Genomic DNA, 13,595 nt, shown 5'->3' on the forward strand with positions numbered 1-13,595 from the left:
ATCATACTGTTCCATCTTCTATCATGTGTTCCTCACGGGGGGGGGGGGGGGGGCTCAGTAGGTCAAGGGTGGCCAGTCCTGGTCCTAGGGGGTTGAGTGTGGGGATGGCTTTTGCTGCCCCGCTCTTACATATCCGATTCAGTCTTCAATCTAGAAAGACAAAAGGCTTATTCGGGTAGGTTGGTGCTGGACTGGAACAGAACCCCACACCCCCTGTGATGCTCTAAAGAACCAGGACAGGCCAGACCTATGTTAAGGATTCTCAGTCTACATACAAGTCCATGCTAGGTTCTTACATCAGAAACCTAGGGTCTATGTTAGAACAGGAAACAGACAGAACAAAAAGGAGATAAATAAAGAGAGCCAGAGACCGTCACCTTCTCCTCAACCTCATCAACCTGGAAGAGAACCCACAGAAATGAGCTCACATATCTTGGGGTCAAAGGTTACAGGAAGTGGTGTCATTACTAGACATTGTTCAAGAGGAATGGTTGTCTTCCCCACTTAAAAAGTGTCTCATGTTTTAACTTAATTACAAACACAAAGTGAAGAAATACAAAATAATAAAGTTGAGTGAAAGCTTTCTCCAGCAGCGTTATCGCCATATTTAAGTAAACTTTCCACTATTGTAATTTGTATTACCAAAATTCAAAAAGACACTCGCACATCTGAGCAATCTAGTTGCAGGTGCATGGCAACAGTTGAAACAGGATGAAGGAAAAAAGGAAACTGCACACTGCTCTTGATAGTATCACTGATATTTAATAAGCTTACGTATCGGCCTAACGGCCTTCGTCAGAGCTTTTAAAAAAGGTCTGACGAAGGCCGTTAGGCCGATACGTAAGCTTATTAAATATCAGTGATACTATCAAGAGCAGTGTGCGGTTTCCTTTTTTCCTTCAATTTGTATTACCAACAATATTTCTCTAAACCCTGTCTGCTTTTACAATACCTACAGAGAGAAGGTCAAGGACAACTGTCCGTCTCTTACAGGAAGAGAAAACTATCTGGAGACCAATCAAATTAGCAGGAAGAAATCCATTATTTAGCTTACTACATTTTCACCGACCGAAATTAACATTTGGTGTACGTCCCAAATGGCACCCTATTCTCTATATAGTGCACTACTTTTGACCTGGGCCAATAGGGCTCTGGTCAGAAGTGCACTATACCGGGAATAGGGTGCCATTTGGGACACAAGCTGTGCTTGCCGTGTTTGCAGCAGGACTGACCTTGGTGAGGTACTCCCTCATGACCTGGATGAAGTATGGCATGGCAAAGTCCATGATGTTGTGTCTCCAGGCCAGCTCCAGCACCACGTCAGGGTGCAGCAGGTCATAGGAGGCAAACAGACAGGCAGCGAAACACTCCTTCCTGCCCTCCTCCAGGAACCACTGCAGCAGGGTCTCAGCCAGCTCAGCATCCTTAGACTCAGCAGCGTACAGCATTGCATCCTGACAAACACACACAGTAAGAGGGGGTTGATTGATTTGATTAAAAGATTGATTTGAGACCGAAGTCATGTCTCTGCAGCATACAGCATCCCATCTTGAGACAGACTGACAGGGGAAGAGATGGATGGATGGATGGATGGATGGATGGATGGATGGATGGATGACTGATGAAACGGGAACATTTTGATTCTCACAGATGTTGCACCAGTGGTTACATCATTCCAAAGCTGAAAAACTACGGAGGAGAAAACTGAAGGAAGACACTTATTTCAACAGGTTGCAGTTGACTAAATATTCACTATTTCCGTCCTTCAAAGCGAAACAGTGCCCCCATCAGGCTCTAGTCAAAGTAGAGTGAAGTGTGAAAAGGTCCCAGAAAATATTTACAGTGCAAGACAAGTAAAAAAAAAATATATATATAAATAACAAAAAATAAACTTTGCACAGCAGTGCATCTGGATCCAGGTGCTGGTTTGGCAGGAACAACTAGTATCCCCCCAAAAATGTTAACCTTGTATAATTTGTCCTTCTTGCAGAGTTCCACGCTCTGTCTCCAGCGGTTGTTGCCTTTGTAGAGGTATGCTGCGATGCGTCTGAACTCAATCAGCTCATGCTTCTCCAGTCTCTGGGCCAAACCAATGGTGTCAAAGTTATCATACGCGTCGATAGACGCCCTCAGACCCTATGGACAACACAGACATACAAGTCATGCTTCCTGGAGACCACAACACATAATGCCATAGAACAACATAAGAGCATAACTAGAACACAACACACACTCCCTCACCTGGTAGTCCTCCTCCTCTGTCAGCAGGTTATTGAGGGCCTCGTTGACTCCCTTGTTGTTGTGACTCTGAACTGACCTCAGGTAAGGCTTTACCAACTTCAACTGGTTGACCTGGAGACCCACGCAAGCGTCATATTATTTGGTCTTGCGTTGCTGCTAAATTTGCTGGGTTGTATTGTGGGAACATGTTTTTCAGTCTATTCCGGGTTTAATGACAGGTGTTTTGACTGATTACCTTGGTGAAGTAGCTGACCGTGCGGCTGTGGTCTAACCGTGGTGACAGTATGGTCAGAAGGTCATTTGTCAGCAGAGGTTTGTTGTCCAGGTAAAAGGAAAGGGATTTGTAGTACAGCTCCACATTGGCCACCTAGAAAGAGTCATACAACACAATCAAGTTCCTTGCGGAGAGAGGTGGCTACAGTTGTGGTTAGAAAACCTTGCTGAAGGGCTAAAGGTTTTCAACTGTTTCGTGAGTGAGGACCGATGAGGTCGTGCTACCTTGGCAATGATGTCCTTGAACTGCACCTCCTTCCATGCGTCCGTAGGGTGTGACATCATCGTGAGGACAGCGTTGTCATATTCCTCGTATTTATCATACAGAAACACTAACTCCGCCCACAGATGGGACTGCTCCGCAGCTCGCAGCACCTGATTGGACAACCACAGGAAGTGAGGTCACATAGACGTGACAGATATGGGGAAAAAGATAAATAATTACAATTGTTTTATTTTTAGATAGTTAGATAGACAGATAGAGACCTTAGGGATGTTGACACGGGACCAGAAGAGTTCCAGGTGTTCTCTCATCTTCTGGGGTTTGAATTTGGAGTAGAGGATGGCCAGCTCTGTGAACATGCCCATGTGAGCGCGCTCCAAACCCAACGCGGCCTCCAACAGGCCTATCAGCTCCTCGTAGTAACCCCGGTCCTGATACACACAGACACAAACATGAGTTAACCACAGTGTACAGACACCTAAACTATCTGAAAACATTCCCTTTACCTGGTACTAAACTATAGAGGACACTAGCAGGTTAAAGTGATTCAGGGGATTTACCTGGTACTAAACTATAGAGGACACCAGCAGGTTAAAGTGATTCAGGGGATTTACCTGGTACTAAACTATAGAGGACACCAGCAGGTTAAAGTGATTCAGGGGATTTACCTGGTACTAAACTATAGAGGACACCAGCAGGTTAAAGTGATTCAGGGGATTTACCTGGTACTAAACTATAGAGGACACCAGCAGGTTAAAGTGATTCAGGGGATTTACCTGGTAGTAGCTGATGAGCTCCTCCAGTTCATCAGCGTGGATAACAATGTGTAGACCACAGATCTGAGCCAATCGAAACTCTTCCCCATCTACACACGCACAACACACCTTGGGAAAGAAAGAAAGAGAGACAGAAGTCATGATACACAACCCAACAAATGACTTACACGTACAGCATAACATGTGTGTAAGACTGTTTAGATGTACCTCCTTCCAGGTGCGTGTGCTGTTGGCTTTCCTGGCGCTGTCCACAGCAGCTTGGTACTCTCCTAGGTGTACCAGCGTGGATGCCAGGCGGGCAAAGTTGGACACGTTATTGTACAGCAGCTTGGCAGCATCGTACATCCCTTCTTCATAACACCTATCTCCCACCTGCAGGAGGAGAAAGAGAGGGTGAGTTCAAAGTTGAAACCAAAGGTCTCAGCGAACAGAACGTTACATGTGCATAAATGTGCATTTTGTATTTGACACATTTACCTGTTGTATATGGGCGTTGTTAGGGCCGCTGACAAATTCCTCTAGTTCGGCCAGTCTGCCAGTTTTAGCCAGAGCAAAGATGAGCTCTGTCTCTACGTACGACTCTCTGGCCTTCTTACGAGCCATCTGAAGGAACTTCACCAGGTCCTCCCAGTTATCTAAAATACACACACACACACACACACGCCATAAATTCTATACATTATACACACATACAGTGCACAGGAGGCTTCAAGTGAACTCTTTTTGGACTTATCCCCGCTACTGCCTTGTTGGACTTATCCCCGCTACTGCCTCAGTTTCCTTGCTTTTCCATGTTCCTCTGTCCTTCAGTGTTATGTGTTGTCTTACTGTTCTTGCTGGCAGCGCTGACCACCTCCATGTAGGCTGACGGGTCGTCAGCTTTGATGTAGGAATCGATGGCCTCTTTAACCAGGTCTCTCTGGAGCTGGGCTCTGGCCAGTTGACTCCATACCGCGGCCTCATTACAACGCTCTGCAAACTCATAGGCTCTGTCCAGGTTACTGATTTGCTCGATCAGGACCTAGAGAGACAGTTGGTCAGTATAAATAAAGACATCCAATGATACAAATATTTGTAAGGTGCAGAAAGAAAAGTCAAGAAAAGTATTGTTGGTGCATTGAAACAAAACAGGGTACAATGATTAGCTAAATATTTAGCATTATCTTCAGACTCTTGTTAACCTGAATGGCGGAGGTGTTGACGTCAAACTTCTTGAAGATGGCGAAGGCCTCCTCGAAGAGCTCGTTGCTGATGGCGATGTTAGCGATGTCGGGGGCGTCGTAGTTGTCCAGGCGGTTGATGTACTCCATCACACGCGTCCGGTCTGCCTTGATGGCCGTCAGGATCAACAGGTTCTGGAGGTTTCTGGGGGAGAAACACAGAAGACTCACAGAGGCTAGATAAGACTTCCAACTACAGGTATTCGTCGAACATTTGAAATATTTTTGTATTTTCAACCTCCATATTTAAATGCGAGGCCAAGTAAAGTGTTTGAAAAGTGTTTGTGTGTGCGCGTGCATGGTGACTGACCGATGCTCGCTGAAGATAGAGTTGTCCAGTACGATCTTCTCCAGTAGTTCGATGAGCTCATTGGGCAGGTCAGCTGTCATGAAGGCCTTGACCGTCACAGACACCTCCTCTGGGTCCTGGGTCTCTGACAGAGCGGTCTGCACCACCTGGGAAACACAATGAAACACAGGTCAGAACGCAGGGAGATACAGGTCATAACGCAGGGAGATGCTGTTCAGAACGCAGGGAGATGCAGGTCAGAACGCAGGGAGATGCAGGTCAGAACGCAGGGAGATGCAGGTCAGAACGCAGGGAGATGCAGGTCAGAACGCAGGGAGATGCAGGTCAGAACACAGGGAGATGCAGGTCAGAACACAGGGAGATACCAACATAGTGTTGTCAGAGGGTATTGTACTTACCTGGTCTATGAGTTGGCGTCTATAAGGGTTGTTCTCCTCTAGAACGTTGGCCCATAGTTCTGGGTCTTTCCGTCGGACCAGGTAGCGAGCCTCACTCTTGAACAGGGAGTTCTCATTGCACACCTACAGCAGAGCACAATGAAACCAAACCAATCAGTGCATCATAGTCATCTCCCTTGGGTGTGTGTGGTGTGGTGTGTGTGTGTGTTCAGACCTTGATAAGGTCCAGGTCACATTGGCCCCTCTCATAGGCGACACAGGCGAGGTGGGGGTCTCTCTTCTCACAATACTTCCCCACTACAGCGCTGTCGTAGAAGGTGTTCTCCTTCAAGAAGCGCTCCGGGGTGTTGTTACTGTCAATGTAGATCTTAGCCAAGGCATTGTGGGTAGCCGGCTCTTCACAGCCCTCGTGAATACGAGACTCAAGCCACGGCAACAACAGCTTCAGTCTGGAACACACACACACACACACAAAACCTCCTTTTGAGAAACCCTCGTGAAACATTTTGTCTGGGATCTTTGAGGCATAGCCTCACCAGGGTGGAAAGGACAGGCCTGAAAGTTCTGACAAAGTCTTCTCTCCATTTGAAGTATAGGAGTCGACAGTGTTGGAGACCACGTGCGTGGGAGACCACGTGCGTGGGAGACCACGTGCGTGGGAGACCACGTGCGTGGGAGACCACGTGCGTGGGAGACCACGTGCGTGGGAGACCACGTGCGTGGGAGACCACGTGCGTGGGAGACCACGTGCGTGGGAGACCACGTGCGTAAGTCTGTACCTGTTCCTCTTCTCCACCTCTGCCACCAGCTCATCAGTGGAGAACTGTCCTCTCACCACCATGATCAGGTTCTTAATGACGTCTTCAGCACAGTCTACATCCAACAGACCTCCTATCACCACAGGCAGACGGCTGGGGTTCACCTACAGTACACACACGTCAAGGCGAGGCAATAGCAGGCAATGGCAATTACAGCAACAACAACAAAAATGGATAGGATAGTGCTATTTATTGGTAAAACCAACAATAAAGGTATCTTGACGTCTCTCATCCTCTCTTCTTTCCCTGCGGTGGTGTGTTCCTCATTGGGCCTACTGCCAGGAGGATGGCTCTTACCTTCTGAACGTAGATCTCTATGTACTTCTGCAGAGTGTTGCGGTAGAGATAGAGCACCAGGTCATGGACAAAGTCAAAGCGGTCACACACTATGATCAACGGCAGCTGGTCTGTCAATTTAGCCTCCTGATGGGGGAGAGAGAGAGAGAGAGAGAGGCAACACAGAACATCAATAGTTACATTTCATTAGCATTTTATTACATTTGCAAAAGGAAGCCGATATCCCATAAAACAACTGTGAAAGGTGAGAATTCAGTCTGGTTCGTGTCACTTCCGATCTTACATGCAAAACTGAAAGCTAGTGAACCTGGTTTGTAGTCTTCCAGACTAACAGCTGTTACATTTTAGTCATTTAGCAGACACTCTTATCCAGAGCGACTTACAAATAAACATTCACCTAACCAACACTGCTAGGGTAGCCCCCGTACCTTGAGGAAGTTCTTGACCCTGTCCGGGTCGTAACAGTTGCTCTCTCTACAGATGCGCTCCACTTCCTTGATCTGCCCTGTCTTACAGGCCGCCTGGATGTATTTAAAATGGACGTCAGGGTCCTGGCTGAAGTTCACTATGGAGCCCAGGAAGTAGAACAGACCTGGGAGAGGAAGAACACCGTTTCACAATTGAATAGGTTTCCTAGTTTCATAGTGAAAACATATGGTAGTCTAGGCTCTAGTGTCCTAGGCTCTAGTGTCCTAGGCTCTAGTGTCCTAGGTGTCCTAGGCTCTAGTGTCCTAGGTGTCCTAGGCTCTAGTGTCCTAGGTGTCCTAGGCTCTAGTGTCCTAGGTGTCCTAGGCTCTAGTGTCCTAGGCTCTAGTGTCCTAGGTGTCCTAGGCTCTAGTGTCCTAGGTGTCCTAGGCTCTAGTGTCCTAGGTGTCCTAGGCTCTAGTGTCCTAGGTGTCCTAGGCTCTAGTGTCCTAGGCTGTGCATGTGTGCCAGTGTCTGTGGCTCTAACAGCTGGACCACATAGACCACAAGCCGACACGTTATTAAAAATAAGAGAAGCAAGACCCAGACGTACCCTCGTAGCTCTTGAAGGACTCAAAGAGCTCCACCAGGGTGTTTGTTCCCAGCTGCTCATGGTATTTAGATGCCACCTGGACACACAGCTGAAGGTTCTGTCTGATGTTGGCCTGTAACATGGCCCGAAGACACTCTACTGAGTCCTCTACTGACAGGGCGCCAAAGAAGTTCACCAGCCACTACAGGGAGAGAGGAGAGGGTTAACACAAATCAAATGTTATTTGTCACATGTGCCGAATACAACAGGTGTAGACCTTACAGTGAAATGCTTACTTATAAGCCCTTAACTACTTAAAGCATTGTTGGTTTAGAAAAAAATAAGTGTTAAGTAAAAAAATAGATAAGTAGAAAATAAAAGTAACAAAATAATTGAAGAGCAGCAGTAAAATATGAAGTGAGGCTATATACAGGGGGTACTGGTAGAGTCAATGTGCGGGGGCACCGGTTAGTTGAGGTAATATGTACATGTAGGTAGAGTTAAAGTGACTATGCATAGATTATAAAACAGAGAGTAGCAGCAGCGTAAAAGAGGGGTCTGGGTAGCCCTTTGATTAGCTGTTCAGGAGTCTTATGGCTTGGGGGTAGAAGCTAGTAGCAGCTGGGTAGAACCCACGAGAGAGAGAGAGAAGAGAACAAGAGCGGTTACATTTGAACCCACCTCACATACACCTACGTACCTCAGGGTTGAGCAGGTGTGTGTGCACGACAGCCCGTTTGATGTCAAACAGGTCAGTGTAGTGCTCTAGAGCCCTCTGTAGCAGTCCAGCCTTCTCACACAGCTGGGCGATGTGGGCACGGTCATAGTGACTAAACATCTGGTTGCCAAGGATCGCGTCGGCGACCTGGATGCACACAGAACCAGTTACAACACATACTGCACCAACAGAAACACAACAGACATTATGAAAGGTGTGTGTGTTTGTACCTGGGGGGCGTGGATGAGGTTCATCTCCAGTAGGCGTGTCTGTAGGTGTCCCTCGGCTGGCTGGTTGTTCTTCAGAGCGTCCAATAGGAAGGAGGTACACTGCTGGATCAGACTTCCCTCCATGAACACATCCACTATCTACACCAATCACGAGAGAGAGAGGGGGGACATTAGCAGCCAATAACAGTAGAGAAAGAGGTAAACAAGAATCACAGGGACATAATCCTGCTGAATAAGGAAGTGCATTGCTGGATTAGATGGGATGAAGTTACATCTAAACTGCTGATTCTAGGGGTATGTCCCAAATTCGCACCATATTCCCTATATAGTGCACTACTTTTGGCCAGGGCCCATAGGTCTATGCTTGTGGGCAACCTTTAGCCAGAGCCAGTTAAGACAAGAGGAAGGGAAGTTGATATGCCCTTAAAAAGGAGGAATAACAGACCGGGGAGGCCCCTCACTGGGCAGTGTGTGTGTTCATGCAGGCCTGTGTGTCTGTGCTATGTGCATGTGTTACCTGGTTGATGTTGGCCAGGGGCTCCTCATCTGCCACCAGCATCTGAGAGAACTGTAGACCCTGGTCTGGGCTGACCCGCATCACATTCCTCAACAGAAACACCCAGTCTGGAGAGTAGCCCACCTAGGAGAGGAAAGAGGGGGAGAGAGAGAGAGAGGGAGAAAAGAGGGGGAGAGAGAGAACAGAGGGGGAGAGAGAGAGAGAGAGAACAGAGGGGGAGAGAGGGAAAGAGAGAACAGAGGGGGAGAGAGGGAAAGAGAGAGGGAGGAAAGAGGGGGGAAGAGAAAGAGGGGGAGAGAAAGAGAAAAGAGGCGGAGAGAGAGAGAGGGGAAACAGCGGGGAGAGAGAGAGAGAGAGAGAGAGAGAGAGAGAGAGAGAGAGAGAGAGAGAGAGAGAGTCCACATAATGCTGTCATCTGACAAGACAAATGGGCAAGCTGACATTTTAAAACTAGGTACTTCAGATCAATCAAATGTACTACTAAAACAGTGTTGTCTTAATAAATCATGATCATGGCAGAATGCTATGAGATACTATGAGAGTCGTGTCTCCCAAATAGCATCCTATTCCCTTCATAGTGCATCACTAGCCATATGGGTAGTGCCTTATATAGGGAATAGGGTGCTATTTGCAACACATCCAAAGAGAGGTCCATCCATTCTCAGAGTGAAGTGTACCTTTTTGGCGTAGAGCACTATCTTCTGGAACTGTCCGGTCTCAGCAAAGCACTGGATCACCTTGCTGGGTACGTTGGCCCTGAGGTAGACACTGAGGGCTAGCGTAGGATCTACTGCCTTAACCAGGTCACCAAGCTCCTCACAACACTCCAGCTACACACACGCAACACACATTCGACAAATAAACTTTAGCTATACTGCAATTTCAGGGTAAATATACAAGCACAAAGGGAATCGATTGAAAGACTATGGAGGGGGGACCTCTTTATTTTTACCCCTTTTTCCTCCCCAATTTCGTGGTATCCAATTGCTAGTTAGTCTTGTCTCATCACTGTAATTCCCGTATGGACTTGGGAGAGGCGAAGGTCGAGATCCGTGCGTCCTCTGAACACAACCAAGCCGCACTGCTTCTTGACACAATGCACATCCAGCCCGGAAACCAGCCGCACTAATGTGTCGGAGGAAACACCGTACACATTGTGCCCGGCCCGCCACAGGAGTCGCTAGTGAGCGATGGGACAAGGACATCCCTGCCGGCCAAACCCTCCCCTGAACTGGAAGACTCTGGGCCAATTGTACATCGCCCTATGGGTCTCCCGGTCGCGGCCGGCTGCGACAGAGCCTGGACTCGAACCCAGAATCTTTAGCGGCACAGCTAGCACTGCGATGCAGTACCTTAGACCACTGATCCACTCGGGAGGCCCGTGGGGGACTTCTGTTTACATACACACAGTCTTAGTCTTGATGTGTGTATGAGCATAGTAACAAGGCTGCCCAATCCACTGCTCCATCTCCAGTCAGTCCTACCTTGTCCTCTTTCAGCCACTTCTCCAACAGCTGCTTGCGTCCTTGCTGTAGCACGGGCCTGCACAGCTCCAGAGACTCAAACTTGTTGAGCTGGCCCTGGTCCAGCAGGATGCCAAAGTACTGCAGCAGGGGAGAGGCCTGGCCCGGCTGGGCTGGCACGCTCTGGAACTTACGGATTGTCTCCGCTGTGCGCAGGATACCCTGGAGGGGAGGAAGAGGATAAGATACAGTAAGTAGTTCAATGTTATTGTTGCTAAGTGTATAGCAAGGCTAACGAGGATCCAGAAAGAGACTGTATTTTCCCCTCCTAGTGTTACAAAATTCCAGTAACCTTCCCCAAATTCTGGTTGGGGGTTTCCGTATTTACTGCTTATTCCCTCCTGATTCTAGGAATCTTCCAACCAGGATTTGGGGAAATAGAGAAAGTTACCGTAATTTTGCAACCCTCCTTCAGCCCAAACCAACCCAACAGATCCTCTCCCCTAGTCCTGGCGTCTGACCTACCTTGGGTGTGGATGCGGCCACCTTGGCAGCCTCGGAGTAGGAGCCCTGGGCGAACAGTGTGTTGAACTTCCTGGCAAACAGCTCCTCAGCCCCGGCCAGGTTAGAACGCACGGCCATCCTCAGGCCCAGGTCTGGGTTCTGCAGCACGTTGGTGGCATAGTTCACTATGTTCTCCTCCTCCACACACACTGACAACACCTGAGGGGGATGCAGAACATTTATGACTCAAATAAATCAATGGATTAAAAACTCATTTTCTGTGATGATTTTCAATAAACATAAGAAAGAACATGACACAAAAATGAATTAAAAAAATATATATATAAGTTTTATTTAGCTGGATAATGTGTATATGTGTACATACTTTCCCTGGTATCCACCCATAACAAAATGACCATAGAGATCCTGTTGTATACATCCGTATTGTAATTCTAATAGGTCTGACATTCTTACCTGTCCCTTCTTGTTAACCCCGATGATGCCGGAGGTGAGTTCGTGGGGGGCGGTGACGAAGATGGTCTCAGCGCTGATGCGGTTCATGTAGATACACACGCCTGACTCCAGGTCATACAGGTGGATGTAGCCATACTTAGTGATCAGGTAGATCACACCGTGCTTGGTGCCAATCTGAGGACAGAGAAACCGGGGATGCAGAGATGATACACTCTGTATGGGCCAAAGACACCTAGGTCTTATCATAGCAGTGTACAACACCAATGTCGTATCAGCATTGTTGAATGGCAGTTAAGTGTTTCAATAGTTAAAGAATCCTGAACATAGAGATGTCTGTGCAGGTTATTGGTAAGTAAGTGTTGCCAAGAGATGGGTAAACTCAAACAGAAAACAAACCGCTTCAGAATATGCATTAAGAAAACCTCCCAACAGATTCAGTCTGGCTCGACTGATATGCATTCATTCATTCAGGCATTGAGAGACGCACCCTGAGTGGGTCCTTCCCTGGTGGGTCTTTAGGGGTCATTACCTGCATGGCGACGGGGAAGTCTGTCTGAGCCTCAGGAGGGAAGAACACGTCAACCGCCTTCTTAGTAAACGGCTGGTTCCCTGTAGCCGGCTGACCCACCTCTATGATGTGCAGCTGGAACACAACATGACCACACCGGTCAACATGGTGACCGCATACTAACCACACATACTGACCGTATGCACGTATGCATTAAGGAATCATCATCATTCAACTGCAGAAGAGTCAACCACAAGCTTCCTCCAGTCACAAGTAATGCTTACAGAGGGTGTCCTGGTTTGTTATGGAATCATTACTAGGTTCACTATGCCTGTATACCCCCCAGTGTCCGGTTCTCACCTTGCCCCCAGCCTGGCTGCGCACAGCGAAGCAGAACAGAGTGGAGGCTTTGGTGTTGCCCTCCACCTTAAACTCTCCGAAGGCTGCAGCATGGCCTTCAATGGGCTGGGACACCTTCCTGTCCACAGAGTACAGCTGCATGGCCCCCACCACACGGTTTTGCTGCAGGATAGAAAAGACGGGATGTCATCACTATCTGAACATGCTAGAAAAGAACCGAAGTACGGTGCTTTTAGAATACAAAACCTACACTGTATGTCTGATGTGTGCACACGCTGTGAAGTATGGGTTTGTATGTGAGACAATAGAAGACTGATCATAAGGAGTGTGTGTGTGTGTGTGTGTGTGTGTGTGTGTGTGTGTGTGTGTGTGTGTGTGTACCTGTGCCGAGATTCCTATAAGGAGGAGCCACTTCTGCTGTTCGTCTGTTCTGTAGTTTATGATCTGGCATCCGGCCAGACTAGCGTGCCGATCAAACACTTTGATGGGCTGCGAGTCCCCCTCCATGCTCCAATGGTAGACGGCCGCTTCAGTCACCAAGGCGACGGTGTTGACAGAGATCCACTTCCAGAACATGACTTCCTCGGTCATGGTGTGAGCCTTCATCTTACTCTTCATCTCAATGTTGAAGATCTGCAGGCACTTAGCAGCTGAGAGCCGAGGGAGGGAAGAGAGGCGAAACAGTGAGACGACGCATTGTTTTGCCCTGAACCTGAATGAAGCTAATGCTAAACTGTAGCTAGTGAACTCACATCATTTGGGTTGCTAGCTGACTATCCAGGATCATGGACCTTTTTCTAGGTGTTGATGAGATTTGTACTTTGCACAAATCTGTAGCGTGTGTAAACTACCCCTTTAAGTTCCCAGCAAACTGGCCAAACTGGATTTCTACGAGTCAAAAGTGCTGAATTTCCCTGTCCAGTGAGAGCATGGAGGCAGGTAGATGGATAACACGCTCAATAGACCTAATAGATAGTATCTAGAAGACAGATCCTCCAGGACAACTTTGCAACTCTTCCCCAGGTTGTTGCTGTAAAGGAGAATGTGTTCTCAATCTCCTAGGTCGTGAAAAAAAAGGTTCAAAAAATAAAATAACAAGACATACAAATTTGTTACACATTCCAGGGCCAAGTTTTCTTAAGAGGCATAGCCATTTAGACTATTTTGAAGAAAAAGTGAGAAAGAGCTTCTAGAATCAGTGTTGCTGCCTACTACTGAACTGTTCTAGTCTCTGGCACGCGGAGAGTGATTTTCACACTCATTACTCT

General features: G+C 47.7%; 1 protein-coding gene across 3 annotated transcripts in view; it reads right to left on the reverse strand.

Moving 5' to 3' along the window:
• The window catches only part of LOC115164348 (clathrin heavy chain 1), a 40,182-nt gene that overhangs the window by 4,425 nt on the left and 22,162 nt on the right, over window positions 1-13,595 (reverse strand). For 2 of the 3 annotated variants that reach the window (XM_029716741.1, XM_029716740.1), the window contains exons 3-31: window positions 12,709-12,977; window positions 12,328-12,489; window positions 11,989-12,102; window positions 11,460-11,633; window positions 11,007-11,204; window positions 10,503-10,703; window positions 9,696-9,848; window positions 9,019-9,141; window positions 8,502-8,639; window positions 8,254-8,418; window positions 7,575-7,755; window positions 6,985-7,148; window positions 6,557-6,682; window positions 6,221-6,363; window positions 5,656-5,890; window positions 5,442-5,564; window positions 5,044-5,189; window positions 4,695-4,878; window positions 4,342-4,534; window positions 3,991-4,148; window positions 3,721-3,885; window positions 3,514-3,621; window positions 3,001-3,168; window positions 2,740-2,889; window positions 2,477-2,608; window positions 2,242-2,352; window positions 1,966-2,136; window positions 1,233-1,454; window positions 372-398 (exon numbers count right to left, since the gene is read on the reverse strand). In XM_029716741.1, coding sequence (XP_029572601.1) covers window positions 372-398; window positions 1,233-1,454; window positions 1,966-2,136; window positions 2,242-2,352; window positions 2,477-2,608; window positions 2,740-2,889; window positions 3,001-3,168; window positions 3,514-3,621; window positions 3,721-3,885; window positions 3,991-4,148; window positions 4,342-4,534; window positions 4,695-4,878; window positions 5,044-5,189; window positions 5,442-5,564; window positions 5,656-5,890; window positions 6,221-6,363; window positions 6,557-6,682; window positions 6,985-7,148; window positions 7,575-7,755; window positions 8,254-8,418; window positions 8,502-8,639; window positions 9,019-9,141; window positions 9,696-9,848; window positions 10,503-10,703; window positions 11,007-11,204; window positions 11,460-11,633; window positions 11,989-12,102; window positions 12,328-12,489; window positions 12,709-12,977 — 4,604 coding nt within the window. The remainder of the gene's footprint in view (window positions 1-371; window positions 399-1,232; window positions 1,455-1,965; window positions 2,137-2,241; window positions 2,353-2,476; window positions 2,609-2,739; window positions 2,890-3,000; window positions 3,169-3,513; window positions 3,622-3,720; window positions 3,886-3,990; window positions 4,149-4,341; window positions 4,535-4,694; window positions 4,879-5,043; window positions 5,190-5,441; window positions 5,565-5,655; window positions 5,891-6,220; window positions 6,364-6,556; window positions 6,683-6,984; window positions 7,149-7,574; window positions 7,756-8,253; window positions 8,419-8,501; window positions 8,640-9,018; window positions 9,142-9,695; window positions 9,849-10,502; window positions 10,704-11,006; window positions 11,205-11,459; window positions 11,634-11,988; window positions 12,103-12,327; window positions 12,490-12,708; window positions 12,978-13,595) is intronic. The other variant, XM_029716742.1, reaches the window with a different exon arrangement.

Source organism: Salmo trutta, chromosome 27 (assembly GCF_901001165.1).
Source record: "Salmo trutta chromosome 27, fSalTru1.1, whole genome shotgun sequence".
Classification (NCBI taxonomy): domain Eukaryota; kingdom Metazoa; phylum Chordata; class Actinopteri; order Salmoniformes; family Salmonidae; genus Salmo; species Salmo trutta.